The sequence below is a fragment of the Clinocottus analis genome, unplaced genomic scaffold, assembly GCF_023055335.1.
Source record: "Clinocottus analis isolate CAN_PGR_092001 unplaced genomic scaffold, fCliAna1.0.p SCAF_8, whole genome shotgun sequence".
NCBI lineage: Eukaryota > Metazoa > Chordata > Actinopteri > Perciformes > Cottidae > Clinocottus > Clinocottus analis.
In genome coordinates this window covers 5,880,143-5,908,108 of record NW_027176240.1, presented here as the reverse complement: position 1 = coordinate 5,908,108, position 27,966 = coordinate 5,880,143, and the positions used below count along the sequence as shown (strand labels likewise).

General features: G+C 43.2%; 2 protein-coding genes across 2 annotated transcripts; one reads left to right on the top strand and one right to left on the bottom strand.

The window, feature by feature from the left end:
- The first annotated feature begins 87 nt into the window (after positions 1-87).
- map3k21 (mitogen-activated protein kinase kinase kinase 21) lies at positions 88-23,387 on the top strand. The gene is made up of 10 exons (XM_068568366.1): positions 88-1,744; positions 13,041-13,221; positions 13,375-13,523; positions 13,847-14,022; positions 15,455-15,695; positions 16,301-16,423; positions 17,884-18,034; positions 18,309-18,403; positions 18,771-19,598; positions 19,697-23,387. The coding sequence occupies exons 1-10, from the start codon at positions 955-957 to the stop codon at positions 20,065-20,067; spliced, it is 3,105 nt and encodes a 1,034-aa protein (XP_068424467.1). The 5' UTR covers positions 88-954; the 3' UTR covers positions 20,068-23,387.
- Positions 23,388-25,572: 2,185 nt separating this feature from the next.
- Positions 25,573-27,420, bottom strand: il22ra2 (interleukin 22 receptor, alpha 2). The gene is made up of 5 exons (XM_068568631.1): positions 27,357-27,420; positions 26,574-26,688; positions 26,225-26,406; positions 25,990-26,132; positions 25,573-25,722 (listed from the first exon to the last, which is right to left on the bottom strand). The coding sequence occupies exons 1-5, from the start codon at positions 27,418-27,420 to the stop codon at positions 25,573-25,575; spliced, it is 654 nt and encodes a 217-aa protein (XP_068424732.1).
- Between the last annotated feature and the right edge of the window lie 546 nt (positions 27,421-27,966).

The following is a 27,966-nucleotide window of genomic DNA, read 5'->3' as shown; positions in this document are numbered from 1 at the left end:
CACCAATCAGAGGGCACCACAGCCAGTAGCGACAGCAGCGGCAGCGTCCCAGGTCCCTCTCACAGCCACTGCTGGGTCCGACTTCGACTGGCGAGAACGGTGATGGGGGTGTTGTTTTGATTGAAGTTGACGGGCTTTTTTTTCTTCTTCTTCCCTTCACATTTTTATTTCCTCGCATTCTTACCAGTGAAATTCCAGGATGTTTGAAGTGCTTTCCGAGTGTTTCACCCGTCGGCTTTTCGTCTCGTCCAGGAAGGCGAAACACTTTCTGGAATGACCGATCTCGAGCCGAGAGGAGCAACAGTTTTTCCAACCAGTCAGTAGGCTGACCTATGCTAAGCTAACCCGCTAGCCCAATGCAGTTGAGACTTCGCTGTTAAAAGTCCACAAAACGAGAAAGTAAACTTCACGTCTTGGCGTTTCTGTGACCGGATGAGCTTGACTGGCGTCTCCCCGAGAGAAACTCGTCCCTCGGAGCCTTAACTTTGTCCCGGTCGGGGTGCCCGGTGCAGGTGCATCTCTTGCGGCACCTGCGAAAACTTTGGTAACTCACGTTAGCTCCATCGGCGGAGAGCTAACTTTAGCTCGTTAGCATAAAGCAGAAGCAGAGGAGTGGGACCCGTTTTTTTAAATTGATACGAACTGTAAAACGGTGTTGCTATTTTAACCGTCAACCCTTTACAGTGGTGACATTAGTTTATAAGTATTTTTGTCTGGCAGCGTAATTGCGCCTCGTTCCCTTTCACCAGAGTGGCGACGTGGATAACGTTGCTCTCCCACGGGACTTTGGACACGGAGGCTTGATCCCGTCGTGGGAATGAATCTCTGTTCCCACCCGCTAGTCTCGTTGGTGTGACCAGCATGAGGATTTCTCTAAGTTACATTTGATCTTTCTTTTTTAAGTTTTTGTTCTGAAAGCTCTGCACCCTATGGTGCCGCTACGGCCACCGAGAAATGGATGTCTCGCAGGCCGCTTTCCCAAACGGTGAAGGGCGGCCGTGCGGCGGAGGGTCGGGGGACCATGCCGGGACAGAGTCCCCCACGGCCCGACCGTGCGCGCACTCGGCCCCGCTGTGCCCGACTCGCTCTCTGTGGACAGCCGCGTATGACTACGAGGCGAGCGGCGAGGACGAGCTCAGCCTCCGGCGAGGGGACGTGGTGGAGGTGCTGTCCAAAGACGCAACGATCTCTGGGGACGAGGGATGGTGGACGGGTAAAATCAACCACCGGGTCGGGATTTTCCCCTCAAACTATGTCACCTACCAGCCTGCTATTTACCGGCTCCCTGCGACGACCGGGTCCGTGGGGCAGGAGCAAGTCCCGAGCTCGCCCATCAAGATCCCCTTCAGTGAACTGGTGCTCGAGGAGATCATAGGCGTGGGTGGATTTGGCAAAGTGTATCGGGGCACATGGAAAGACCAAGAGGTGGCCGTGAAGGCAGCTCGGCAAGACCCAGACGAGGACATAACAGCCACCGCCGGCGGTGTTAAACAAGAAGCGAAACTTTTCTCCATGCTCCAGCATCCCAACATTATTAAACTGGAGGGAGTGTGTTTGGAGGAGCCCAACCTGTGCCTGGTCATGGAGTATGCCCGAGGCGGGACACTGAACCGGGCGTTGACCGGAAGGCGCATCCCTCCGCACATCCTGGTCAACTGGGCCGTGCAGATTGCACGCGGGATGCTCTATCTGCACAAGGAGGCCGTGGTACCCATTATCCACCGAGACCTGAAGTCTAGCAACAGTAAGCAAAGATTCAAGTGTGTGCGTGTGTGTGTGCGGGGGGGGGGGGGTGTTTGAGACGGAAAAAATAATCAAACTTTGGAAGAAAGTCCTCATGGGGGAACTATAACTATCCACCTGTTGCACATGCAACCCATCCATTTAAAGTTATTTAGAGTTAAGTGTTAGTGGCAGTTCAGGTCTGCTTGAGAAACTGTTAGTGTAGCTCTTTAGCTTCTCCTTAAGCCATTTTTTAAAGACCCATCTACTCCAAACATATCTACATGTCGCATGTAAACTAAATGCCATTAATGGTGTGGGGCATTGGGAAGTGTCTGCATGCTTATATATTATCAGGAAAACATAGTTTTGTCTTACAGACTAAATTGAGGTTACTGAAAATTGATAATTCACATATATCTCCACAACATCGCTGTTGCAGTGCTGCCCTTCACTCAGGATGGATTTAAAGAGGTGTAAATGGTATGTGGGTGTATGAAGTGGTGGGGGGATACCATCAAGAGGATGTGAAATAAAGAGTTTGCTCAGCTGGGCTGCCCCCCAAGCCCCACCTTCCTCCACTCTCCCTCCTCGTAAAACACACACTTTCCCAGCCCCCTCTCCAATCCAAGCTGAAATGGTGATCAAATAAAGTCAGTGATTTACCAAACACATAACCGGACACACTCCAGGCCACACTGTCAGGCCATGTTCTAGACCAACCAGAGCTAATGCCAGAGGGCATAGGGTAAAAAGAAGAAAACCACTCACTTTAGGGCTTTAATGCGGCGCTGGAATGTGTGTTTATTCATCAGGCGATGCAGGAGTGAACCGGAGTAAATGGAGAAGAATAGTTTCACAATTGCTGCAGGTAAAAAATAAAATGGTTCAGTATTAGCAGGTCTGACTTTAGAGTAGTAGTTAGACCCTGGTTCTAGTTCCTTCGTGGACTGGTAATTGACAACAAGCCAGCAAACGTTAGTTTCCCAGGACTGAATAATGAATGGACTGAGAAAAAGAGTCTGAGTCACATACCCACTGACACAGGCTACCCACTTCAACCCAGGTGTGTTTATGTGTGTAATATGACTCCAAACACTATTTATTCCTTTGTGATCAGAGACTTATCATCCTGGGGCCATGTGGGGAGCAGCTTTGGTGTGATGCCCGCATATGAGCCCGCAACTGTGAGAATCAATGAGTGAATGTTGAGCATGTCAAATGTACACAGAGAAGACCCTCCATGATCACCAGATAAAGACATTTCTAAAGCATGGCAAAAAAAAAGTTCACACCCCGTCAACCCTCCTAACTAATGTTACACTCCACTGACAGTATATTCTCTAAAAAATAGTAAAAGTAAATGACAGATAAATCTCCTTCCAGAGCCAATACACATCATTTAGTACACATAAGAAAACAATTAATTCACTCTTAGATTTAACTGTCACATTATTATGAATGTGGACAGTCATTGTGTCTGGAGATGTTGATACTTATTTAATTCTTTTCAACAATTTTCCACCAAACTTTGAAACGATACATCTAGTTCGACCCTGATGTGTTGTGGGACGAACAATGTCGATGAGCCCAACCCTGAAAGTCGACTTATTCTAGATGAAAGATGTGTGTTAATTATAGGGCAGATGGGGAAAAAGGATTTAACTGCCATCTCGACTATTTAAGCTAATCGGATGTTTGGTGAACATACACAAACAAACTCCCCCGAACAGACACAGTGCTGCGAACACAAGTCGGTGTGTTTGTCCTGCCACTTCACTGTGACATAGAGACGGCATAATCTTTAATTAAAGAGGGAGCATTTCAAATTTAGCTTATGAGAGACCGACCATTTATAATCTGTTTATTATATCTCTAGGCTCCAGTGAAACCTGTAAAGTTGGCACATTTTGCTTGACTATTGTTGGCTTGTTGAAAATATATCAGTTTCTCTGGATTCATTTTTGATTTCCACTGCACCAGAGTCCACTGCTGAGCTGTTCACCACAAAATGAGACCAAGACAGTAAATGCTATCAGCACTGTTACTAGTAGCCAGTAGCTGCTCGTCTGTCTGAACATGTGTAGTCAATATAGTGTCTTATCTCAATAAAGAGAGAATGAAATAAGCTGTATTTTGTTTGTTTTAAGGCAGTGCATAGAGTTCACAAAAGACTCTCCGGCACATAAACACACAAATGGCACCCTGTGGTGTGTCGGGTTGTTTTCCCAGCAAAAACTTAGAATAATTCAGCTCAGAGAAATTGTTGTGTCTGCTGCTGGGGAGGATCTGTTTGTCTTGGCATTGGGTGTGCGTCAGCCAGTCTATGAGCATGAAAGGAGTGGGAATTATCTACACAAGGGTTAAAAAAAACAATAGTTACAATCTGTCACGTTTTAAATAATTCATTAGCAAAATGTCTGTTGATGTGGCTGTGTGTCTTTTCTATTTTAGTGTATACTGTCAGGTTATTTCACTCCAGTATTTTTCCCAAACCAGGGCACAGACAGGTACACAACTAAACTTTTTCACCCTCACTCAACTACTCAGGCTGCCATTTATCAACTTGCAGTGTACACATGCTGCACACATACAAACATACAGCTATTTGATCAATGATTAGCCTGTAAAGTAATATGTTGGAAGTCAGCAAGATTTGTCCAATCTCTTTTGTGTTTTTCAACCTAATCTGTAAAATCCCGGCCTGCAGGGAGGAATGTTGCTAATGAGGGATAAAAGCTTAACATACGTTTGCACAATGGACTGGTCAAGCAGCGGTTGCTAGGCTACTGTGGCCAGAAGAATGGCTAGGACTCGGAGGGTCTCAAAGCCCTCGTTTTGTTTTGTTCAGTTCATATTTAATCTCCCAGAGAGCAGCGGTACGCTTTTATTGCCACAAACTGAGGGGGTTTCCCTTCTTACTTTGTTATTTTTCTCCTTACTTGTTTCTTTCTGCTCACTCCTTGTTATTTTTCATGTCTACCTCTTGGCCAGCGCAATTTTTTAAACCTTTTAATAGTGGAGTTATTTTTAAAATATGAATCAAGAAACTTCCTGAACGCATCAAAGCCAACAATGAATTTATCCTGCTGAGTATTGTCTGTACAGCTGCAGCCTTTTGTGCCATAAGAGATCCATTATCATCCGTAAACTACTGTTTACTAATACGGTTATATTGTTGTATTGACAAAGCTATTCATTAAAATAAGTATGGGAAATATCATTAAGTCTAAAATAACTAGCCTAGCATTTGCCATTTCTGTGGCTCCATGTCCGGCAGACATCACTGTGCATGCTCAGCCTTGTGATTCCATGTTTATAGCACTTTGCTAACTTGATAAACTCAGAATAATATACTACACTTGCATTATTCTTTCATTGTAATGAAGGAATGTGCCCCCTAAATACAATAGTATGTCAGCTGTCCTATAATGTGTGGATACATAGGTTCTGAGGTTAGTCGGATACATTTGTTGTCAATTTTCTGTTGACAAGCTTTTGGTGACTTTATTTATTCTATTCCTCAAGCTCTGGTTGGAAGTTTTCATCAGAGCAATAAACAACACTGAAACCTGGCCCTGAGCCAGCACACATAGCCCACATTAACTTTGGAGTTTCGCATTTTGATGCGTGCGATAGTATGCCAGGAATGTGTGCTTGAATGCCACAGAAACTGATTGAGTTGAGTTTGGAGCGTGTGCAAGAGCATTCTCCCATCAATCTTATGCCATTGTTCGACTTCATCACGCTTTATCTGTGTTTCCCCCCCTGGTCCCTGTGTCTTGATTCATTCACCCATCATTCTGTGGATTTGTATGCCAAAAGTCAGCTTATCCCCAAAAAAGGATTTCCTTTTACGTCAGTACACTGAAATTAGTACAAATGAAGAAAAAATACTAAGTGGAGGATACTATGACCTATTTGTTGCAGCTAAAGTGCTAAGGCATGTGCAGATGACAGTTGCACCTGTTATTTCCATCCATGTGTAGTACAATGCGCAGACATGGAAAGGACTGTCCACACTGGATTCTTCAAGTAGTTGATGGTTTGGTGGTTTTATTGTTTTTTCGTGCTGTGGTTGACTCGCACGGCCATGATTTTCTCCTTTTGCAATTGCAAATATGCATTGTAAAGATGGGTACAGGTCTGAAAAGACTTGACATTACTGTTGGTTTATATATTTGTTTGAACAACCTTACTTCTGTGGGACCAGCAATGCAAAAGAGACCTCTTAAAACCTGTTTTTCATTACTCGGTCAGAACAAGCTCACCACGGGAGGGTTACAGTTTGTCTTGATGTGGCTTATTTTAGTAATTTTTCTGTAATAAGTAGAATCTGAGAGGAAGAGTTACTAAAGCTTGGCTAGGTGTTGCAGGGCAACTTTTCTCAGGCTTCCCACAATTACCCCTGGTGACACACAGACAGTTACTGCCTGTCTTTTCTCTGACGAGAGAATGGGCAGAGGGGAGAGAGGAGGAGTGGAGATGCTTTCACTGTGTTTTTTATGACCTCTCCCTGACTGCACCTATTGTTGGAGGGCAGGGTGAAAAGGAAAAGGGCCCACAGCTGAGAAGAGCTGCTTTCCGAACCAACCAATCGCTTTTTATAGCTCCTTTTAGCACATTGATAGACGCTAATACAGCGAAAGGTACTGGCTGTACACCATTTAACATTTGTCATGTTTTAATCAGCCCGGTTATGGGTTGATTCAAGCTTAAACAGACACAAACTAGGAGAGGAAGAGGACAGACAAAGAGCAAGTGGCCCGGAGAGACGTGACCATGATAGATGGATTTAGCCAGCCATTAGCCCTGATCCTTTTCCCATCAACCAGAATGCCTGGGGGCACTCATTTCAGCCGGTAGAGACAGACCAGTCGGGGAATGTTTCGCAGCCTTGTTTCTGCTTACTACAGGAAGCCCTCTTACTCTCATGCTAAGTCTGTTGGCACAGCTACGAAAATACTGCCACTACAAGTTAGGAGGCTGCACTCAGGATCTTTACAGCAACAGTGTTGCATCAGTGCTTAGTTAAGACACAAAAAGAAGCTTCAGGATTATGCTCAGATAATGTTTCATTTGAGACCCTTGTAGTAGTAAACAAGTATACCATTTCAAAGTTTATTTTCATGAGTTGTGTCATATTGGAGAACAGTTTTAGATCATTATCTGTTGCTCGACAGACAAAGACATTAACAAACGTAACTGGCTTTGTGGTTATAAGTTCATTGATCAATAGTAATTAAAGACATGCTCTTTTTGGATGTGCATATTTAATATATGTATCATGCATGGAATACTTTAGGTGTGCATTTAGCTAAATTGTCTTTAACATAAGGAACATTTTTAACACGCATTTAAGACTATTTAATGTCTACTTAATGGAAACACTGCAAATCTGCAGAGTATTCTAAAACTGGCTTTTAGTTTTAAATTCATATTAATTACAGTGTGTGCAATTTTAACTGTTGCAGAGTTCCAGGGAGTTAAACTTGAGGAATTTTTAAGTTGTTGAATAAAGAAGAAATGGTCGTATTTGCCCAAAAAGTGTTTTTTTTTTTTTTTCTTTTTTACCTTGAGGGGGAAATGGCAATGGGAAGAAGCGTGGGACCTGCTTTGAAGGCAGCAGCTCTGCTTCTGATCTGCCCACTGCTCCACCCTAAAAGATGGGTCTGCCTCAAGATCTACTGTTGGAAAGGGAATGAAATGGGGGGGTTGGACTGAGGGTGGGGTCTGCCTTGGGGGCACATCCATCTCCAATTGCGTTATACTGTTGTCCATTTGAAAACATTTTCTTTTCAAAAGAGTAAGAAAATATAGACTGAGAGAAAGCAGCTGCAAAGAACTTCTTGAGTTCTAACTTGTTCCAACACGACGGTGAGGACAGTGCCTGCAAAGTATCGCAAGATATTTTGCAATTCATAATGGAAAAATACATTTAAATCCGACTAAGAGTAAATGGGAATCAGAGACTCTAATTAATTCACAAACAGTTTTTACACATTACCAAACCTAATAAACAGCTATAACATAATGGACACAGCTACTTTTATTCAAATGAACAATAGTTTACTGAAGCAGGGTATTCTTAAAATAAGCATTGGCCCTCCTCTAAGTACTTTAATTTATTTATTTTTTATTTAGTAGCCTTTTCAAATGATTTGAGTGAGGAATATAGATTACAAGCGTGTATTAAGTGGTTTGATTGCTTTGCCCACGTGATGTCAGTCCAATGCATTTGCCATAATCTGACATTACTAATGTCAATCTGGCTATTTATTTTTTTACCAACATCTAACCTTGCGCATGTGGAGTTCTTAAAGTGTAGTGACATGGCCTATTTGTTTGACGGAATTCAAATCATGGGCTGCACAAGCAATACTTAGCTTATCAATATCCCACCTCCACTTGTTCAACATGTCTTCCAACATTCAAAACAATACCCAAGACAACTGTGAAGGCTTTACAATGTCCTCGCTTTAGGGTGGGGTTTGGCCTCTGGCTTGACTTTTAGGATTACCCTAAATAGAAGTCAACCTGAACATGTTCTGCTTTTTTTTCCTGCTATTAATGCAATCCTATCGATTGTTAAGATACCATTAGAGACCATTTGACAATTTAAATAGGAATCCGGTCTCATAGACGTAGTTGACGTGTTTTGATACAGAAGTCAAATGTGGAAATCGTCTGAAACCAGTGACACGTTTCTAGAATAACTTTGGAAAAGAATGCCTGCTACATGCTGTTTTCACTACTGTATCTTTCTGCCAAGCTGTCTGAGCAGCTACCCCACTGCAGGGACTTGTTGGCGGCTCTCACTCCTCTTTTGGAGGCAGACTATTAAATTAGCCAAATACAATCACAAAATATATTTCCCTTCAGGATCCTGAAAAAGGTCTCCAGTACACCACAGCCAGCAAAGATAAATTAGCCATCTGTAGTTCTTCTTTGCCTCGAACGACGTCACTGTCAGGTCACCAGATGAACAAAGAACAGCAACATTATTTCATGTTAAAAATTGTAGGAACTTTGCCGTTTAAACAGCACAAGTTGATAACGTATGTCTGTGGTGTCTCAGGGGATGTTTTGATCTTGAATGTATTGAAGTTCAGAAAACCAGAGCATAGATGCAGATCGTGAGTTAGTTAAACATGTAAATAAGTTCTTCATTTATGCATAGAGTGAAACAATAAGTAGCTCAGACGAAGGCTTTAGTCAAAGTCCTGTGGCTTTTTATAATCAATAATTTAATTGAGAAGATAACTGGCAGGTTAACTAATGTTGTGAGTATTTATCGTTGCAACCCAAATTGCCTATTTTGTCTATTTCCTTTAGTGGTGGTTTATTTCTTTTGATATGTATTTATTTCACTGTGCATTCTTTAATAGAAGTACAGAGTTGAAACAATAGATTGGCCTAGTGTCTAAGAAGACAGCTCAGTCCATGGAAATCTACACAAATAATGAAGACTCTTATAGCAAAGTTTGCATTCATATGTATAGGAAGGCAAAGGGACCAGCTCTTATCGGACACGTTCTGGCTTCTGTTTGTTGTCAGAGATTTAGTGACTAATCACTTTACAGTTGAGCAAAACGCAATCTCAGAGCCAATAGCCGATTGGTTTCTGAGAACGTACAATGGACGATGATGTGTAACACTCGGTGAATCACAAGCCACCGGCCGACCAGCGCTGGCTATGTAGAGTGGTTGTGTTGTTAGCTTTACTGCGAATGGACTCCGGTAGCCAAACAAAATGTCTGGCTGACTGAGGTTTGAGGTGTTTTTTGTAGCGTTGTGTCGGCGTGGACTCATGTAGGTAGACAGATGCAAGGTCTTTTATCAATACATTTCTAGAGGCCTGACACTGAAGTATCACAGCGCTGAAAAAAGAAAGTATTTGGCATGATATTCTATCGGCCAATTAATGCAGAAGGGGTTATCCCAAAACCCCTGTTCTTCTAGGTTATGTAACTAACCCATCATAAGTCATTATAAACCTACAGAGCCTGCTGGGAGGAATTTATGGAATCACTGAGAGAGAACTTGACAACAGGAAGTAGGAGTAGATCATTGGTCCAGTGAAACCTGTTTGTAATGGAATTCCTATTGTTGCAGCCCGGGTAGAGGATCCCCTCCGTGCCGAAGGCTAGTAATGGCACCAATACCCCTGTTATTAGTGGAGACCCATAGTAGGCACACGACGGGGAAAATACTACTTGAACTAATTTCACCGTCTGAAAATGTTTTTCAGGAAAATTCCCAACAATAATTTGGAACTAGCCGTCCATTCATGTGTTTTCTGTGGTCGTTGAGACCAGAGGTCCAGTGAAATAGCTGTTCAGTTGTGTTTGCAGTAAACAAGACAAATGTCTTTGGTGTTTTTAGTCAAAGTGCCACATGTGTGTAAATGATGAGGATAGCAGAATAGAAGTATGAACAAGAAATACACATCGAAGGGCAAATTTTACGTGCAACATTTATGTTTACACTGTGCTCCTCGAATTATGACGTGTACGTTGAATACAAAATTGATCCGTATTTTGGTATCATAGATTTATGTAAATCACAAATTTGTTTGTGTTGTTCTGCATCTGGTGCTGCAAGTAATCATGAATATTTGTTAATGGACAAATCAATTGTTTGGCCTATCAAATGGCCGAAAATTCTGAAAGGTTCCTAAACCTACGTTGTTAATATCTTCAAATTGATTGTTTTGTCGCACAATCTTAGAACACCTAAATATGTTCAGTTTTGTATCGCATAAAACACAAATAACTTTATACAGCGCAGCGTGTAATGCCAAGGCTGCTGCTCCAAAGAAATGAGTTGGATTCACCTCGACTACTGGGCTAAAAAAAAAAGAACAATATAGCCATCTTATAATGATCATGTGTGCTGTCGCCCTTTAGTTAACGTTAACCATCTTTGTGTATGGTATCATAGTTGAGCTCAGTCTGCAGCTGCAGCGAGTCTAATCCAGCCAGCACAAACCCAGCAGCACCGGGATCCAACATGTGTAACAGCAGCATCAGAAAGTTTGCTTTGGGATCGGGCCGCCTGTGCTGAGCTTTGCGTTGGCTGCATTTAAGCTAACTGGGAGTACGTCTCTAGAGCTGCCGCACTATCGGCCGCCGGCGAAGGAAGCCGCCTCTTGGCGGCAGCGAGCATGAGGCGAGTGCGCAAGTCGATTCCTCATTTTACCTACTTTGGGTTTAATCCAATAAACAAACTATAATATGATTTGATATACAATTTAGATGTACATTATCCTCAATAGAATGTGACCATCTTTAATTAAAAGTTAGGATGTATTGTTACAGCCCTGTTTAACAATAACTTCCACAGAGTGAGTGTACGTCGTACTTGGGAAGTTCAAGGTCAGTGAGTGATAACACGGTGCGGCTGCTCCTTTCAAGTAATACTTGCACACAGATCACAGAGCCTCCGCTGAAAGCTGTGAACAAGTAGCCTTAAACCAGTAACTTTGTTGAGTACACTGCGATACAGTAGGTGCAGAAAGTCAAATGGCATGATGTTTTTTTTTTCTCCCAATCCTCCCACTCTGCTATCTTCTCGTGGGAATATGATGCGTCAGCAACTCACGTGTTTTATTTATCCCAGCACCGAAGTGCCTCTGCCAAACCACATTAACGGACATTTCTATTATAGTTTAAGTTCCTTGGCCGGCTTTGGCATTCTGTGAAATCAACACGGCTGGTGATGGTGTTGGGACTGCATGTAAATAAGAAAATGGGACCGTTTGTAATGCGAGGAGATCTTGGCAGAGGCAAACACACATTTTGAAAATAATAGCAAGAAGATCAAAGCTTCTTGGCTTTAGCTGTTGATGCACAAAACTTGGTAGAAAAGGCTGCTTCTTCTTGTCAAAGAGATAACGGGAATATGTGTCGGTTGTTGTTTCAGCACATAGAGAAAAGGTTGTATTGAAAGAAAACATTGGACAGTAGAAACATGTTGTCACCTGGTCGTGGGTGTTGACTCCTGTGTATATTAATAATATTGGGACAAGTGTTAATCCCTGTTTGCTATACTGAACTGAAAATGTCATACGTACTTGCTTTTTGGGTTTGTTTAATGCTATTAATGTGCTTTTTGCTTTAGCATGTTCAACTCTAATTCTCTTGGTTACGTTTCTATATTCTTCACTCTGATGTGTCCTTTTTGCTGCAGCTGAAACAATTGATAAGTCCATGAACAGAAAATGAATCTGGAACTAATTTAGTAAATAATAATTTGTGTTTTCTTTCTTTTTTTAAAGAAAAAAATATTATTTTAATGATGTGCTGTTTATTCTAATTTATTTTAAACAGTATTCTCAATTTTGGACTGTTGGCTAACACTTTGGGCGTTTTGGGCCTTTTTTTTTTATTAAGCTCATAACAATTAATCTAACTGTATTTGGCAGATAATTTGTAATCAATAATGAAAATGATTAATTATTATTAATAACCGTTAATTGCACGCTTACATTTTACATCAATGTGGCTTTTACATATTTTAGTATGAAGTTAGGCAGTATACGCTTAGATTCATTTTCTTTTTAAAAGAGAGGATTTTTTTTATTGCATAGAGACAATTTGTGATCTGCTTACACAAATTAAGTAGCAAACTTAAATGTGTGTGTGTGTGTGTGCGCGTGCGTGTGTGTGATTATCTTATTCAATTTAAAATAACTTAGGATAGGAATATATAAGCATTATGCTTCTACCTATATCTTTTCTGTTTTTGTGTATTAGACTGTGGCTCTACTTATTGTATTGTAATGATTGACTAAATAAAACACAGAAACAACAACAGGAGCACTAAATGGATGAATGAAGTTGACTCTGCACGTCAGTGGGCTGTGTGCTGCTCTGCACCGGGGCTCTCAGGCTCTCAGGCTCTCAGGCCAGGTGTCGCGTTACCGGCCGGTCTGGAGGGTTCCGGCTGTCTTTAATGTGTTAAACAGTTTTAGGACCTGAGGACAGGTGCTTTGTGGCGCTGTCGACCTTGTGTTACTACGGTAATAAATGATCTGCATACCTCGGTTGGCCCTGTTGAATATCGACTATCATCTCCTCACCTGCACGGCCGCCTTTCTCCATGTCCCCTATTCTTTGTATCTCTCTTTCTCCTTTCTCCTCTACTCCCCACTCACATCTGTCACTTTCATCCCAGTCCTGTCTTTCCACTTTCCCTTTTCTCTCAGTCACTCAGCGCTTCTTATGCTCTTTCTTTCCCCTCATGTATCCTTTTGCCTTCATCCCACTCCCCAGTCTCTCTCTAATGTGTGTGTGTCTCTCTCTCTCTCTTCTCAGTTTTATTACTTGAAACGATTGAGAACGACGACATCGGGAGGAAAACCTTGAAGATCACAGATTTCGGCCTGGCCAGGGAGTGGCACAAAACCACAAAGATGTCCGCTGCAGGCACCTACTCCTGGATGGCCCCCGAGGTGATCAAGTCATCCATCTTCTCCAAAGGCAGTGACGTCTGGAGGTACGACAAATTACACGCCAGACACGGACTACAAGATCAAATATAACCTACGTTTACGCCTTTGTCTAACATCATTACTTGTCCCTTTGTGAAATATACTTCCCTCTCTCCTTAACTTCACTTTACTTTCTTTGTATGTGCGTCAAACACCAGCTATGGAGTCTTGCTGTGGGAGCTGTTAACAGGGGAGGTGCCATATCGTGGGATAGACGGCCTGGCTGTCGCTTACGGTGTCGCTGTCAATAAATTAACTCTACCAATCCCCTCCACCTGCCCCGAACCCTTCGCCAAGCTCATGGAAGGTAAATGTCTAACATCATAACAATGATGTAGGAAAGCATTTCATATCTTTTTGTATTTTTTTTTCCTTTACCATACGATAAAACCATTGTACAAAACATAAAGGAAAAAAAAAATCTACCAAGTCATAAAATAGACTTTGATTTCAACTTAATATTATGAGACGACCCTTACACTTTCCTGTTTTATGTACCTTAATGTAACTGTAAACACAGGGATCTTTCTATTTGAATTACAGTATGTGTGGTAGTGGATGTATCTGTAATGTTTTTCGTGTGTGTGTGTGTGTGTGTGTGTGTGTGTGTGTGTGTGTGTGTGTGTCCAGAGTGCTGGGACCAGGACCCCCACGTGCGTCCCTCCTTCTCCTGCATCCTGGAGCAGCTGTCGGCCATCGAGGAGGCGGTGATGGCCACCATGCCCCAGGACTCTTTCCACAGCATGCAGGACGACTGGCGTGTGGAGATCCAGGAGATGTTCGACGAACTCAGGAGCAAAGAGAAGGTACGAGCGTCCGTATGTGGACCCTCTGACATTCATTACACAACACTCCCAATATGAGAGGGAAGTTAGAAACCTGACATCCAGTTTATACAACAGACCTTCTATCCTTCTTGTACTATTCTCTACGTGTTTTTATTCTCCAGTGAAACATGTTGACTAACCTATTATTGAGATTATGCTAACCATGCAGAATCGCTTGGGGCAGCTTTTTATGGACTTAATTGGTTACTTTCAGTGGAAAAGCTAATCGCGCTTTAGACAAAAAGTGTCATTAATTCCAAGATGCTTTAGCGTGGTTCCCCTTGTTAAAACCTTAATCTGCTTCCTGTTTAAGTCTCCCATTGCTGGCTTATAGAGGGGGGGTAATTAGTGTTTGTAGAAACAGCAGGATCAGCACAAAGAGCTGAGTCAACGAATGGTGAACTCAATGACATACAATAAAACATTTGAAGAGACTTTATTTGTAGCTTTTATTTGATAATTATCTTTTTTTGAATTATATATTAATGTATTTTAAATGTTCAGTTATATTAAACCACATTTTTTTCGTGGGCCTTTGCGTTATGTAGCTTCCAATCATCCAAATTAATCAGTTAAACACTCAACTGTTACAACCTGCACTGACTCACTATGACATTAAAGCCCTAAAAAGTTAGTTTGGTGTGTAAAGCTTCCGTAAATCACAAGAAGAAAGAAAGAAATAGCTTTGAGCATTATCTGACATTTTCTCATCGCAAATTTCATAAGATTTCCTGTAAGGGTCCCTCAGTAATCTGTTTCTAGGTGGGTGGCTGAAGTGGTTTGACTGTAAAGCTGCTTTATGTAAGTCATCCAGTAAGGATTATTAATACTCAGCTGAGCGCAATTACAGAGAAAACAGGGAGACATGACTGGCTAGCTTTGTAACACGGCCTGAAACAGCAGGCAGTATCCTCCTGAGACCAAATTGTTATAGAAAGAGTTATTTAATGGATGGCTAACACTCCTGCCTCCCTATTGTTGTTTAACTACAAGAGCGTTTCCCTTGTTAGAAGGTAAATTTGAGATGAATTCCTACCTGCTGTCTTGCAATGTATTCTCTTCTATCTTACAAGAGAATTGTGTCTAAATCCTAATATCTTACGTGTTGGCTTTGTGTGGACATTTGAAGAAATATCGTTTATTAGAAGGTTTTAATTTTTGACACCTGGCACCTACATTACCCACAATGCAACTGGACTGTCAACAATTTGGTCAGAGATTCCGTGTGAGCCGAAGACGGTCCGTCACACCGTCTAACCCCTTCCGCTGCTTGCCTCATAGCGGGTGTTCAATTCCAGATGCCCTCACTCTTGCCTTGACGGTGTGTCAGTGTTCACAAGACATCGTGGCAACAGGAAGTCTGCCTGTCAATTTAACCGTATATGTATATCTCCACACCTGCTTCTTCCAGGAGCTGCGCTCCAGAGAAGAGGAGCTGACGCGGGCCACCCTCCAGCAGAAGTCTCAGGAGGAGCTTCTGAAGCGTCGGGAGCAGCAGCTGGCAGAGCGGGAGATCAACGTGCTGGAGAGGGAGCTCAACATCCTCATTTTACAGCTCAACAAAGACAAGCCCAACGTGAAGAAGCGGAAAGGCAAATTCAAACGTTCCCGCCTTAAACTGAAGGATGGAAACCGCATCAGCCTGCCCTCAGGTGAGTGAACATACGGAACCGTTGCCTTGACTCGGTTTCCTGTTCAGATTGGTGGTCTTCCAGCGTGAGCAGTTACTGCGACCAACTTTGTGTTACTGAGCTGTTCCCGGCCAAAGCGATGTGTATTGAGAAAGTGTGTCACGATTCTCCGAATCCACATTTCAATTTGATTTCCATTGCATTTTTTCAGCAGTGACGGCTATGCCATTGTCATGCTACACCGTACAAAGTGACGTAGACCCGCAAAACATTTTCAATTCTAAGTCTTTTGCAGCCTACGAACTCTAGTGACTTCAGGGAAACAAGAAGATTTGACAGTTTTGTTGTTCCTCTGTTATCTCCGGCAGTAGCCGTGGTGTCTTGAGTGCAGCTTTTTTTTTCCAGACTGCATTGTGTTGTCTGTGTAGTGTATTTTTGTTTTTGTCTCATTCGCACAACAGCGGCGGGGCTTGGAGAGAAATAAAACACTGGGAGAATAAAAGAATCCTGCTTTTAAACTTGAAATTGAAAGCTCATGTTGACCTTTTTTTCATTTAGAATCTATATTGTGACGCCCCTATTGTTCCGAGATTGTCACGGCCGTATCTGCGCGTTGCATTTTGCAGACTTCCAGCATAAGATCACCGTGCAGGCGTCACCTTCCATGGACAAGAGGCGAAGCCTCCATAGCACCAGCTCTTCTCCTCCCAGCAGCCCCACACTCATCCCCCGGCTCCGAGCCATTCAGCGTAAGTTCTGGTCCTTTTATTTCTTTCAAGTTTTTACTCAGTGGGAAGTTTATATATATATATATATATATATATATATATATATATATATATATATATATATATATATATTCTGAAGAAATCAACTGTTTGAGAATTTCATAGGAACAATGTCACAATGACGAGCCGTGTGAACGCTCCACAAGCCGTCAGCCAGTTGTTTGAACAGTTTGATGACGTTGTTAGTCACGCACTAACGCCCCTGCAATAACTGGAACAAATTCCTTTTGAACATTTATGGTAAATGCTGAGATTCAGACATATAGCGCAGATTAGTGCTTCGAATCACTGGATTTGTTCTGATTAAGAATCTCTGATTAGAGGTGCTCGTTATGGATCAGTTGTGTTGTTGTCTTCGTATTGTATTTATTTAATTAAGTTGTTTGCTGACATCGACCTTCGTGTCTCAGACCAAGTGGAATGGATCCTAAAGCTCCTGTTGGTGAGAGGTAACGTGTATGTTTCCCTCCTCAGTGATGTCCTCCGTGCAGAGGGACAGTTTGTATGTTTACCAACAGGATGTTGACCTGACCAGCGAGCTCACAACCTCGAGTGGGCTCTCGAAGAAAGGCAAGCGAAAGGCTTCCCTCGTGCTGCTAACGGCACCGAGCCCTGCTTGGGACGTTTGGCTGCTTTTGACCAATGAACGGGTTTGACGCCTAACAGCTTCCCACCGATGGGGATCATGTTGGCTGATTGACGCGGTGTTCCTGATGTGTGGATTTTAACAAGACTTTAACTTTGGTGTTCGCTGGTTTGCTGGTTGTTTCACTGGTTGTTTCACTGGTACTCTTGATAACAATGATGAGGTTGATGCAATAGACGTGGGCCAGAATTAAGTAATTATTTTTTCTTTTTCTTTTAAACCTAGTGGTGCTGTTAATCAGAAAGTTTTTACGAGTTTGGCCCTCGTCTGTTGCCCTCACATCTCCCCAATGGCTAACCCGCAGCTGTAAGAAGCTTTTATAACTGCTTTCTGTGTTTTGTTTGACGCTTTTTGGCTTTTTTGATTTCACTTTCAGAAATTCATTTTCATTGGTGATATTTTCTAGGATGAAACAAAGTTAGTCCCTTTGAATCTTCCTGAATCAAATGCAGTTATTAAAGTAATTAAAGGTTCATATCAATCAAGTGTATGTTCAATGGTGTTAAATTAAACATTTAAGAGGAGACACCCATGAGTTATTCTTTTCTTATTCAAGCATTTGAAGTCCTCTTTGTCAACATAGTTTGAGCTGGGAAGGAAGCTTTTAGACAAAGCTAATTACAGGGATTCTACAGATGGCATAATATCTTTTTGTTTAATAATAATACTAACATGTGTACACCAGGTTCCCTGTTGCGGTTGGGGTTTCGCTGGCAACACCCTCTTGCAGTTGTTTTGGGTCTTTGGTAACACTTATTGGTCTCTGCGTTAACAGTGACCCAAGATGAGAGCAACCGTACATGGGGCCGGAGCACCCTCTTCAGGCCAGAAGAGTTTGAGGATGTGAAAAAGGGAATCAAGAAGAAAGGCAGAACCTGGGGCCCCAGTTCAGTACAGAGCAAAGAAAGACCTGCTGCTGCTGAGAGGTAGGTTGTACACACACACACACACACACACACACACACACACACACACACACCCACGCACACAAAAAACATGCGAGGATTTGTTATTTTTTTCTATCATGATCTCAGCATGGAGACTGTTTGGTTCCTGTTCCTAAACAACATTATCACATCCTCAAATCTTAGTGTTGATGTTATTCTCGACTCTTAATTGTCATACAGTAATATCGTAAGGTAACATACTGCAACATCCCTCTAATAACTTGTATTCCTTGTTCTCGTGCATCGTTTCCAGAGTGCGGCCTCTGTCAGACGGCAGTAACCCCTGGTCCACCAGTCTGGTCAAATCCCAGAAGTCTGTCCCCCTTTCTGCCCTGTTTGCTGAACAAAGTGAGCTGAAAATTCATTGTGGTACTGTGCATTTTCAAATGTAAAATACATAAAGATCTTTTGTATTTGTTTATTTTAGTAACTATTGTGCTCGTCAGTTTTCGTTGACATTTTTCTCAAGTGAAAATCTTTTTAATTTGTTTCTGAACCGGTTTTAAAATATGTTTGTGCTTGTTTACTTGATCTTACAGATTTGAAATGGGGTTTAATATCTCTGATTTTCCTTTTCATGTCTTTTAGACAAACACAATTAAGTACATTTTTGTCAAGTGGCAGGTATTGTTGTATATCTAGTGATGTGTGTACTAGCAAGAAGAAAGGTGGCCTGTTTGGTTACAACGTCTGATTTCCACTTCTGCGTTTCCAGCGGGCGCCGGTAAAGACGAGGCCTTCTCCCAGGAATGTCCGGACAGCAGCTCCAAGCCAAAGCAGCTCAAGTTCCCCAACCAGGTGTACATCGATCTACCTCTGTGGCGGGACGAGCAGCAGCCTCAGAGCCCCGGCGGGCATTGTGGGTCGGCAGATTCTGGGGTCGGGGCAGCAGGTCCGGGTGGCCCGCCGGAGACCCCAGAAGACACCACCACATCCGCCTCGTCCACCTCCACCACCCCACAAGGCACCCCCACCAACAGCCTGAAGCGGACGTCGGCTCGCCGCAAGACGGACTCGGTGCTGTACGGCTGCGGCTCGCTGCTGGCTTCAGTTGTGCTCGGTTATGACATTAGGGAGGCTCTCAAGAACTCAGCTCCCGGGGAGGATTTGGAGCCGCCGCGTGACGAGAAGGAGAAGAAGAAGAAGGAGGGCCTGTTTCAGCGCGCCACCCGATTCCGCCGCAGCACCTCGCCGCCGGGCGGCCGCTCCCGGAAAGACGAGGCGTCGTCGAACCACGCGGCCACCCAGCCCGTCAATCTCATCTCCATGTCGGCCATTATGGAATGCAACTCCGCCAAGTGTCTCTCGGTGTCTGAGGCGCAGGCGTTACAGTCCAAGTCTGGGAAGGTCGAGCCCGCGGCGGCCGATCCTCCCGCGGAGTCATCCGGACCCGGCCAAGTCGCTGCTACCGAGCAGCAGAACAGCAGCCCTGCAGCTGACACACAGAAGACACCACTGCAAACCCAAAGCCAGCCAGCTGAGCAGAGAAACCACATCACAGGAACGCGTCTCCGCAGAAAGAAATACACCACCAACCACATCAGTGAGTAACACAAAAACACGGTACGGGAAGTAAGCATGTGTACGGTTTACAAAAATACGTATGCTCCAACAATTGTATCTTCCCCCATGTGTTTCCAGCCAATGGCCCACCCGCTCTGCCTCCTCCAGCCTCGCAGAAGAAGCACGAAAGGGAGCAGGGTGGACTGTCGGAGAAGCCTTCTGGTAGGGAGGCCTTCTCCAGACCACGGCCAGTGTCCTTCCGGGCCAAGCCGCATACCTGGGCCCTGCTGCGGGGACGCAACAAGAGCTACTCCCTGGGCCACTACTCGGGAGAGAAGACGGCCCAAAACCTGAGCGTGGTGCTGTCCTCGGATGTGGGGATGGGCTGCTCCCTACTGGACATGGACACAGAGGGCCAGAAACGAGACTGCACTGTGCCGCTCTGCCGCATACAGAGCTCCCCGGGACGGACCTCGGTCTTTGAGCTGGAGAAAGAGTTTCTCTCTTAGGGGCCTTAGAAAGTGATCTGCTGTGGTCATACTTTGTCACATACAACGTTGAGTGTTTCAGAACATTCAGACAGAATATTTGGCCTTAAACTCCTGGAGGGTTTAGTACCAGACTGCCTCCCTCCGCTCTGTTTTCTATAACATAGAACCCAGCTTTGTCTTAGTTCGAGAACATGGTGACGTCAGTGTTCGAGAGCCAAGTCTGAGACTTCTAGCCGACACCTGCGTCACAGGAGACGTAGAATGTGCGCCCTCATCTCAATTTTGAGAACGGTCACGAGCGCAGTTCAGACCAAAGATTCGCAACGGGATGATGTGAAATTCGCCAGTCAGGAATATTCTGACAACTGCCAGTTTCCACCAATTGTCCCCCCCCCTCATGCCCATGAGCGCCAAAGAGTGGGAGGCCATGGGCGCACTTGACTGTGATCTGGTCACGCTGCTGCGTTCATGAGCCCGCGATGAAACGAACCATCGACTCGTAGAAAACACCACGAATTTAGCCGAGTACTCTGCCCGTCATGGTGTGGATGTTAAAGAATTAGTTTTCTTTTTAGTTCTCGTGTTACAGGTTTAAACAACCTCGACCGTATGAGTCATATTGCTTATCTTGCTGTCTTAATATTTCCACACAAATTTCACATTTGTAAGCCTAGTTGTTACCGTTAATCCGCGCCGAAGCTGTCGCGTGGATGTACAGATCCAAAAGCCTCGATTGGTCGTCAGCTATAAACTAGTTTTTCCTCTGCGTGAGAGCGTCTCAAATGGTAAACGTAGGAGAGTTGGCAGAGAGAGAAGGATACGGAACCGGCGCGGCTGTTCCTCGAACAAATTGACGCGGTTATCTTCTCTTTCCTCCGTCCTCAACTCCGCCATTTTGACCAACGGACCGGTTTGTAACTGACTTGACCAGCTGACCGGCGGCTTGACAAGCTGAAGCGACCCGAGCCGGGACGGCGAGAGCTTCCCGCTGCAACCTCTCCCTGCCACTGCTTAGTCTCGCCGCAAATCTTTGGTCTAGACTGTGACTTCCACGCCGCCTTGACTCGGACTCGAACCCACGGTTCCACACGTAGTTCTGAAACACTGAACCAGCAGCTCCATGCTCGACGGCCACCTTCCTTCGCTCGTCTCGCCCTCTCCTCCCCCCCTTTTTGTTACCTTCTTCCTTTCTCGTTCTGTCGGTGCAGCTAAACGTTGACCGCCGCTGCAGCTTTTCGCAACACAATACCCTCACCTTTTTATTTATATATATATTTTTATAGGTAATTTAATATGAAGAGACTTGACCTTACCTTAGCAACCAGCAGGACATACATTCCATGTCAGTTTCAAAGTTGTGCGATCACGCTTTTAGATTATTTTTTTTTGGACTTGAGAATCATGCATGTACCCTTAAAATGTTGAACAAAAACAAAAAAATCCCTTTCTTTTTTTTTTTTTTTTTTTTGTAAATATTTATTTTTATCCCAATATCAGCCTAATGCTGACGGCAGTTCTGTATTGCATATGTGCTGTTTTGAGTTTTAAAAGTCGGCGATGCTGCAGTACCGCTTGTGTTCCAGGGACGGGTTACATACTGGATCCGAGCAGGGAGGCAAGTATGTCTCCTCTCACAATGTCCTCAAGAGTTTAGAGAAGCAGGTAGAACAGGACCCACGAAGCAAACGTTGCGTCACTGAAATGACTATTGTAGTCATGTGTTGAGAGTATTTATAGAACAACATTTTTGAGGGGTAATATTTCCTGTCCTGCAGCAGAATTGGGGAACACTTCAGTCAGGAAAACTTGGATGAACTCATACTCAAATACCCGCTGACAGCTGATTGGCTGCACTGACGCGGCGCAATGTCAAATTAAAGTCGTGGAAAGATGAATGCTGAGTCGGGAGTGCCCACGTGGGAGAACATTGTTTAGAACTTTGAGTGCACAAAACAGCAATAACTTGACCTCTGAAACAGACTCTGTGAATCAATACCGAAGTTCCTCACTTTGTTTCATATTTTCATCTTTATCATGTGCACACAGTTCTGCTTAACTCTGACAGAAGTAATCTGCGTCTCAGATTTCACCCCCAACTGCCATTATTTGTTTTATAAAACAAATTGCACTCTTATGTTTAATTGGTTTTGTTGAGTCAGGTTTTCGGCTTTGGTTTATTTCCAAGCTACGTGTTTTATGGAGCATTAAAAAAAAAAAAAGTGTTTCCCCGTGGAGCCGATGTCCATCACATCACGTTAGAGGACAGAGTTTAGCTAAATGGAGTGAAGACACAGTTTCATTATCAGTTTCATTATCATAATGTAAACTTTGATTGGATGAAAATGGGTTTTTTATCCAGATTTGTTTTCTCTGAACTTGACAGTACCGAGGTCTCACTGCAGGATACATACTTCATCTCGTGCCATGGTCACTCCCGGGCGCTCTCGGAAAGTCGAACAAATTGACTTCATTCTGTTACTTTTCACTGATGATTACACCCTCCCTCCCAACTCTTCATCGCTGTCTCATTTCAGTCTGTTTTGGGAAGTTCATCAGAAATTGTCTCCCACCTTTGAAGGACAAAACAAAGCTCATTTACAGTGAGATGTGAATTCTCAAATGGTGTAAATATAAGTGTCATTCCGGACGCGTGTGTATCACTGTGGCATCTTACGATGATTTAGAAGGGGAAGTATCCCACGTTCTGTATTTTATGACCACTGACTGTCAAACAACACTGTAAAAGCCTTACTAATAATCAAGCTGTTGCAGGGGCAGTTTACAAGCCAAGATATCACTGGATTTCTTATTTTTCTTTATGAATTAAGGTCTGTATATACCATAATGCACTGGTGCTGTATATTCCCCTCAAAATATTGTATTTCTGTTTGAAGCTGAAGTCGACGGTAGCAAAACGTCGTTGGCTAGCAGCTAACGAAGATTGTTTTGTCTATGAAGGTAGACGATGACGCGACGCACCCAAAAAAAAAACCCCATTCCACTACGTGTGACGAACTGCAGCAGGAATATTGGTGATACTGGTTATCAACAAGGTGCATTCAGGCTTCGGACCAAATTCCACTCGACCAGCACTAAAGGCCTCCATGTCCTCAGGACCAAAACCACTAAATGAAGGAGCTGCTAGCGAGGAGCTCCTGCAAAGAAAGCTGTTCGGTACGAAAACCCTCACGACGCCCTGCGGGGCAGCGCTGTGGCCTTCTGCTCACGCAGCCCTTCCTTCAAACCCTGGATGTATGTCACAGTGAAGGTGTCAGATATACAGTCGAGTACTTTTTGGGTTCAGTGGACGTTTTTGTTATCATTACAGTATTGGTTATTTCACGCCTAATTGATCAAGAGTATCAAGTTTATCAACATTTTGAATAAAGTCTGAATCAAGACTCATGTTGACGTTCTGGTTTTTATTATGTGGAGTTATTTGATGCTGTTTTCTTACATTTCCAGCCAGTATTTATCCACTGCTAAAAATAGTCCACAGGTCATTTGGAAAACAGTTGTTGTAAAGTAAAAGTAAAAGTCAGTTTATTATGCTGAAAATGAATTAAAAAATGATACTATTTTATTGTAAAGTCATAAAAACGCTATAGGATATCATGTATGAATAGGACATAAAAAATAACATAAATGACATAAAAGTCATACAAAATTCTTAGTATAGTATGTCAAAAAAAGTTTGAAAGCTATTAAAATACCTTTACTGCATGTTCAAATAAATTGTATATTTTTTTGTCATGGTATAGTCTCAAAAAAAGTGATAAAGTAAACTTGTATGTAAAGTCAGTGTAGTACATACATGTACAGTCAAGTATATTATGTGGGGAAAAGTAACAAAGTCCTATATTTTGTGGAGAAAAAGCATAAATATTCATACAAAAGCATGTGAAAAAAATAGTATATGTTGTAAAGAGTCAGGGTACAGTATGTAGAAAAAAAGGCATACACAAAGTATATTATGTCAAATAAAATCACACAAAGTCTTTTAAGTATTTCAAAAGACAAGTTATGATATATTATGTTGAAAAAGGTCCAAAAAAGTATTGGTATAGTTGAACAGATGGGACCGAATCAACCAGTGCAGTGAAATAGTGTTGCTTTTATTTGTAACATGACACATACAACAAATAAACATATCTCCAAGTTGTACATATTAATGGAGTTTCATAGAGAGCTGTAAACTCACTGCGACACAGTGGAGCCGTGATACTTTGGCACAGGTTCAACATTCATGACATTCCTGAAGTGTTTGCTGTGCGGAAGATAAACAAGTACACGTTGTGGTCACAGTACTAAGCCAGTATTCACTTCATCCTTCCCGTCCCTGAACACAGGACGTTGTTCTCCATTCAAAGCAAACAAAGAGAAATGTTAAGACAAAAAGAACAAACAGAAAATTGCAACAAAAATGATGTCATATGATTTCTGGTGACTGTAGGAAGTCGGAAGAATAAGTTAACAAACTACTTTACTTCATTAGTCTACTTCATTGTGTGTGTATAGTGAAAATATATGAACAAAATAATCTTTACTCAATGTCTATGAACCACATTTCATATCATTATCAGTGAATGGAGTCACAGGAACTCAGTGAATCAGTGGAATTTGGAAAAAGCTGAAACCTTGAGTTAAGATTATGTCGTAACTATTTCAAACAAAATGTATTTTTAAAAAAACAATCTTCTTGACGGAAACAAAGCAGTGTCAGTGTCCTGTAGGCGGAAATCAAAAGTGAACTCCACAATTCAATATGTCAGATCATTTGATGCTCTTGAGAATAAAGTGCAGCACTTTTTACAGGCACGGTTATCTATGGCTGCTGGCGTCGTCGAGGTAGCGAAGGAGAATTAACGGATGAAAAGTCCAGCTATGGTTTGTCTGCGGCAGAGAGAAGGAAAACAGACAAAGGAGAAGATGAATGAATGGCTCAAAGGAACAACTGTCTAAAAGCACATCAGCAGCGCTCTAGATAGGCACTGCAGATCTGAAAATAGTGCAGAGGGCGAGGTGAGCGGAGGTAATTAAAGTCATTGTGGAGAAACTCTGCTACTAAGATTTCACCTGCAGGAGTTTCATTGTCCAACCCTCTTTCTGTGTTACCCCTCCCTCTTTCTTTATTGTCCCACCCTCTTTCTGCATTGTCCTGCCCTCTTTCTTTATTGTCCCACCCTCTTTCTGCATTGTCCTGCCCTCTTTCTGCATTGTCCCGCCCTCTTTCTACATTGTCCTGCCCTTTTTCTGCATTGTCCCGCCCTCTTTCTACATTGTCCTGCCCTTTTTCTGCATTGTCCCGCCCTCTTTCTACATTGTCCCGCCCTTTTTCTGCATTGTCCCGCCCTCTTTCTGTCCCACATACCTCGGGCTAATGTTGTGTGACAGCTGATACGTGACTTCTCATTTGATAAATCTTCTGTTACAGCGGAGAGGTTTCCTTTCACTCTCAAACAATGCTGTGTGCGTGCGTGCGTGTGCGTTTGCGCGTCTGTGTGTGTGTTCATACCTGTGAGATCAGAGCATAGTGACACATTTCACAGCGCTTCGGGCGCTGCTCCTGGCCTGCTGGGGGATCATGGTCTGGGCCTGCAGGCAGTACTTCCCCTTGTGCGTCAGCTGTTTCAGAGTCAGCTTGTGAGAGCAGCAGTCGAGCGTAAACACCTCCTGAAGGGCAGAGGATAAGACAGCAGACTGTGAGACTGCAGGATATCTCACGAGAAGATATGATATAAAGGAAATGAAGTTGTTTTTCCTTATGTTCCGTTGTGGTTCTTTATGATTTATTGTTGTTCTAGGTTTTCTCTTCTTCTTCTTCTGTTTCCTCTTCTATGTCATGAGACTAATCGTGGTCGTTTGAAAGTAATATGTTTATCGTGTACACATGTATTTATTATGGTGTGTGTGTGTGTGTGTGTGTGTGTGTGTGTGTACCTCCTGTCCACTGGTGTGTTGGAGGTAGATCTCGTAGTGCAGATGGCTGTGCATCTTACGGACGAGCTGCCTGGGGGGCTTCACACGGACCACAATCCCTTGCTTGGTGAGGTTCAGCCTCAAGACAGGAGAGCTGATTTTGGCTGCAGATGCAACATAAGGATTTTATTCAGGTAATGTCCCCTTTTAAAATGACTTTTGAGGAAGGAGAAGGAGAAGAAGAAGATAAACTCACTGTCCCAGCGCGGGCTGAACCTCGGGGTGAGGGCCCAGGCGGATTTGTTGGAGGGCCGAGAGGAAGCGTGCACTCTGGCGTAATACCACTCTCTGGGGTCAGAGGTCACGGCGCTGAGGTCACACTGGGGCTTCTGGGTCCCCTGACAGCCGTCCACGTCCAACCACTCAGGCTCGCCATAACTGATGAGCAGAGACTTTACTTTACTCTGTGCCACATGAATCATAGAAACATGTCCGACTGGAGGCAGTGGAAGAAGTACTCAGGCCTCTACTATATGCACGTGTGTGTGTGTGTGTGTGTGTGTGTGTGTGTGTGTGTGTGTGTGTGTGTGTGTGTGTGGGCTCACATCTTCCACTGGACGTAGAACTGCAGAGAGCTCCTGTGGGTTGGTGGAGTCCAGTGCACGATGTTTTTATAGTCCACAGAAGCGAACCTCACCTGAGTGGGTGGAGCGAGCATCGCTGGAATTGAAGAAGTTATTGATTACATGAAGAGTTAGAAACATCCATTAGCTTTTTTTAATTAAAAAAATATATATATATTTTTTTAAATATTGATTAATTGTGGTTATTAGACAACTCTTAAGTAGAGAAGAAAAACTGAATTACAAACAGGACAATAAAATACAGTGGGATGGTATTACCATCATTAGTAGTAGTATCAGCAGTAGTAGCAGTAGTAGCAGTAGTAGTAGTAGTAGAAGTAAATAAAAAAAGTCAAATTTCAAGTTTCTATTTCTTAGTTCTTGTCCTTTTGGTTTTTACCTTACTGATGTCTGAGAAAGATTGATAGTTAGAGAACCAACCGTTTGTTGTACTAAACCCTCATAATATCTAACATAATTTGTGATTTTCATAATTCAGTGTTAATCAAGTCCTATGCTGTTGCTTCTCACATTGTTCTGTTGCCTTGCTTTATCTCATAAGAGTGTCGTATTAGTGCGCTCTGTTGATAGTTAGTCTGTTGTTGGCCGACACATGTAAAGGTACACTCCTTGATCTGTGTGACCTTTAACATCTGTTCAGTTCATGTCAGCGCAGAGCTCGTGAGAAAGAAACCTGCGTGACGTTGAAATCAAATCAGTCAGACAAGAACGATCCATAAAATGTTATAGAACAAGTCCTTCTACCTTGAGCGGTGACACACACTCCCAGGTTCCCCAGCAGCGCGGCTCCGAGCAGCAGCTGAGTCATGTCGCCGTGGCAGTTTGGACACGCTGGACTGATGCTGCGGACGACACGGCCGCCTTTAACATGCCACCAGCTTCCTGTTTTTAAATGCCATCATACGTGGGACATTTATGGCATTTCTGACACGACGACTTCACTTGTTGGACACACAGAAGTACACTTTTGTGCAATACACATGACGGGTTTCCTAACAAAACAGTGACGGCTCACTTTTTAAGGTCCCGGCCTCATCCGTGCTGACATTTAGTTTGTTTGCACAACTGATGGGGTGAGGTTTACTGGCTGGAGAGTAACAAGACAAAGATTTCCAGGAATTGCTCTCAATGAGATTATTTATGGGTCTTGGAGCTGATTGACACTTTGTTTCTGCTCGGCATCCGATGTTTGAAGGGTCACAGGACACCATGGTTTTAGAAAACAAACTGACATGTGACGCACAATGACATACATTTGTTTGTAGCACTTTATCGCGCATGTGACCATATATGGTCATTTTCCTCAAAGTATTTTAATGAGTGCTCTATTAAGGTTAATTGGCAAGTCAAAAAG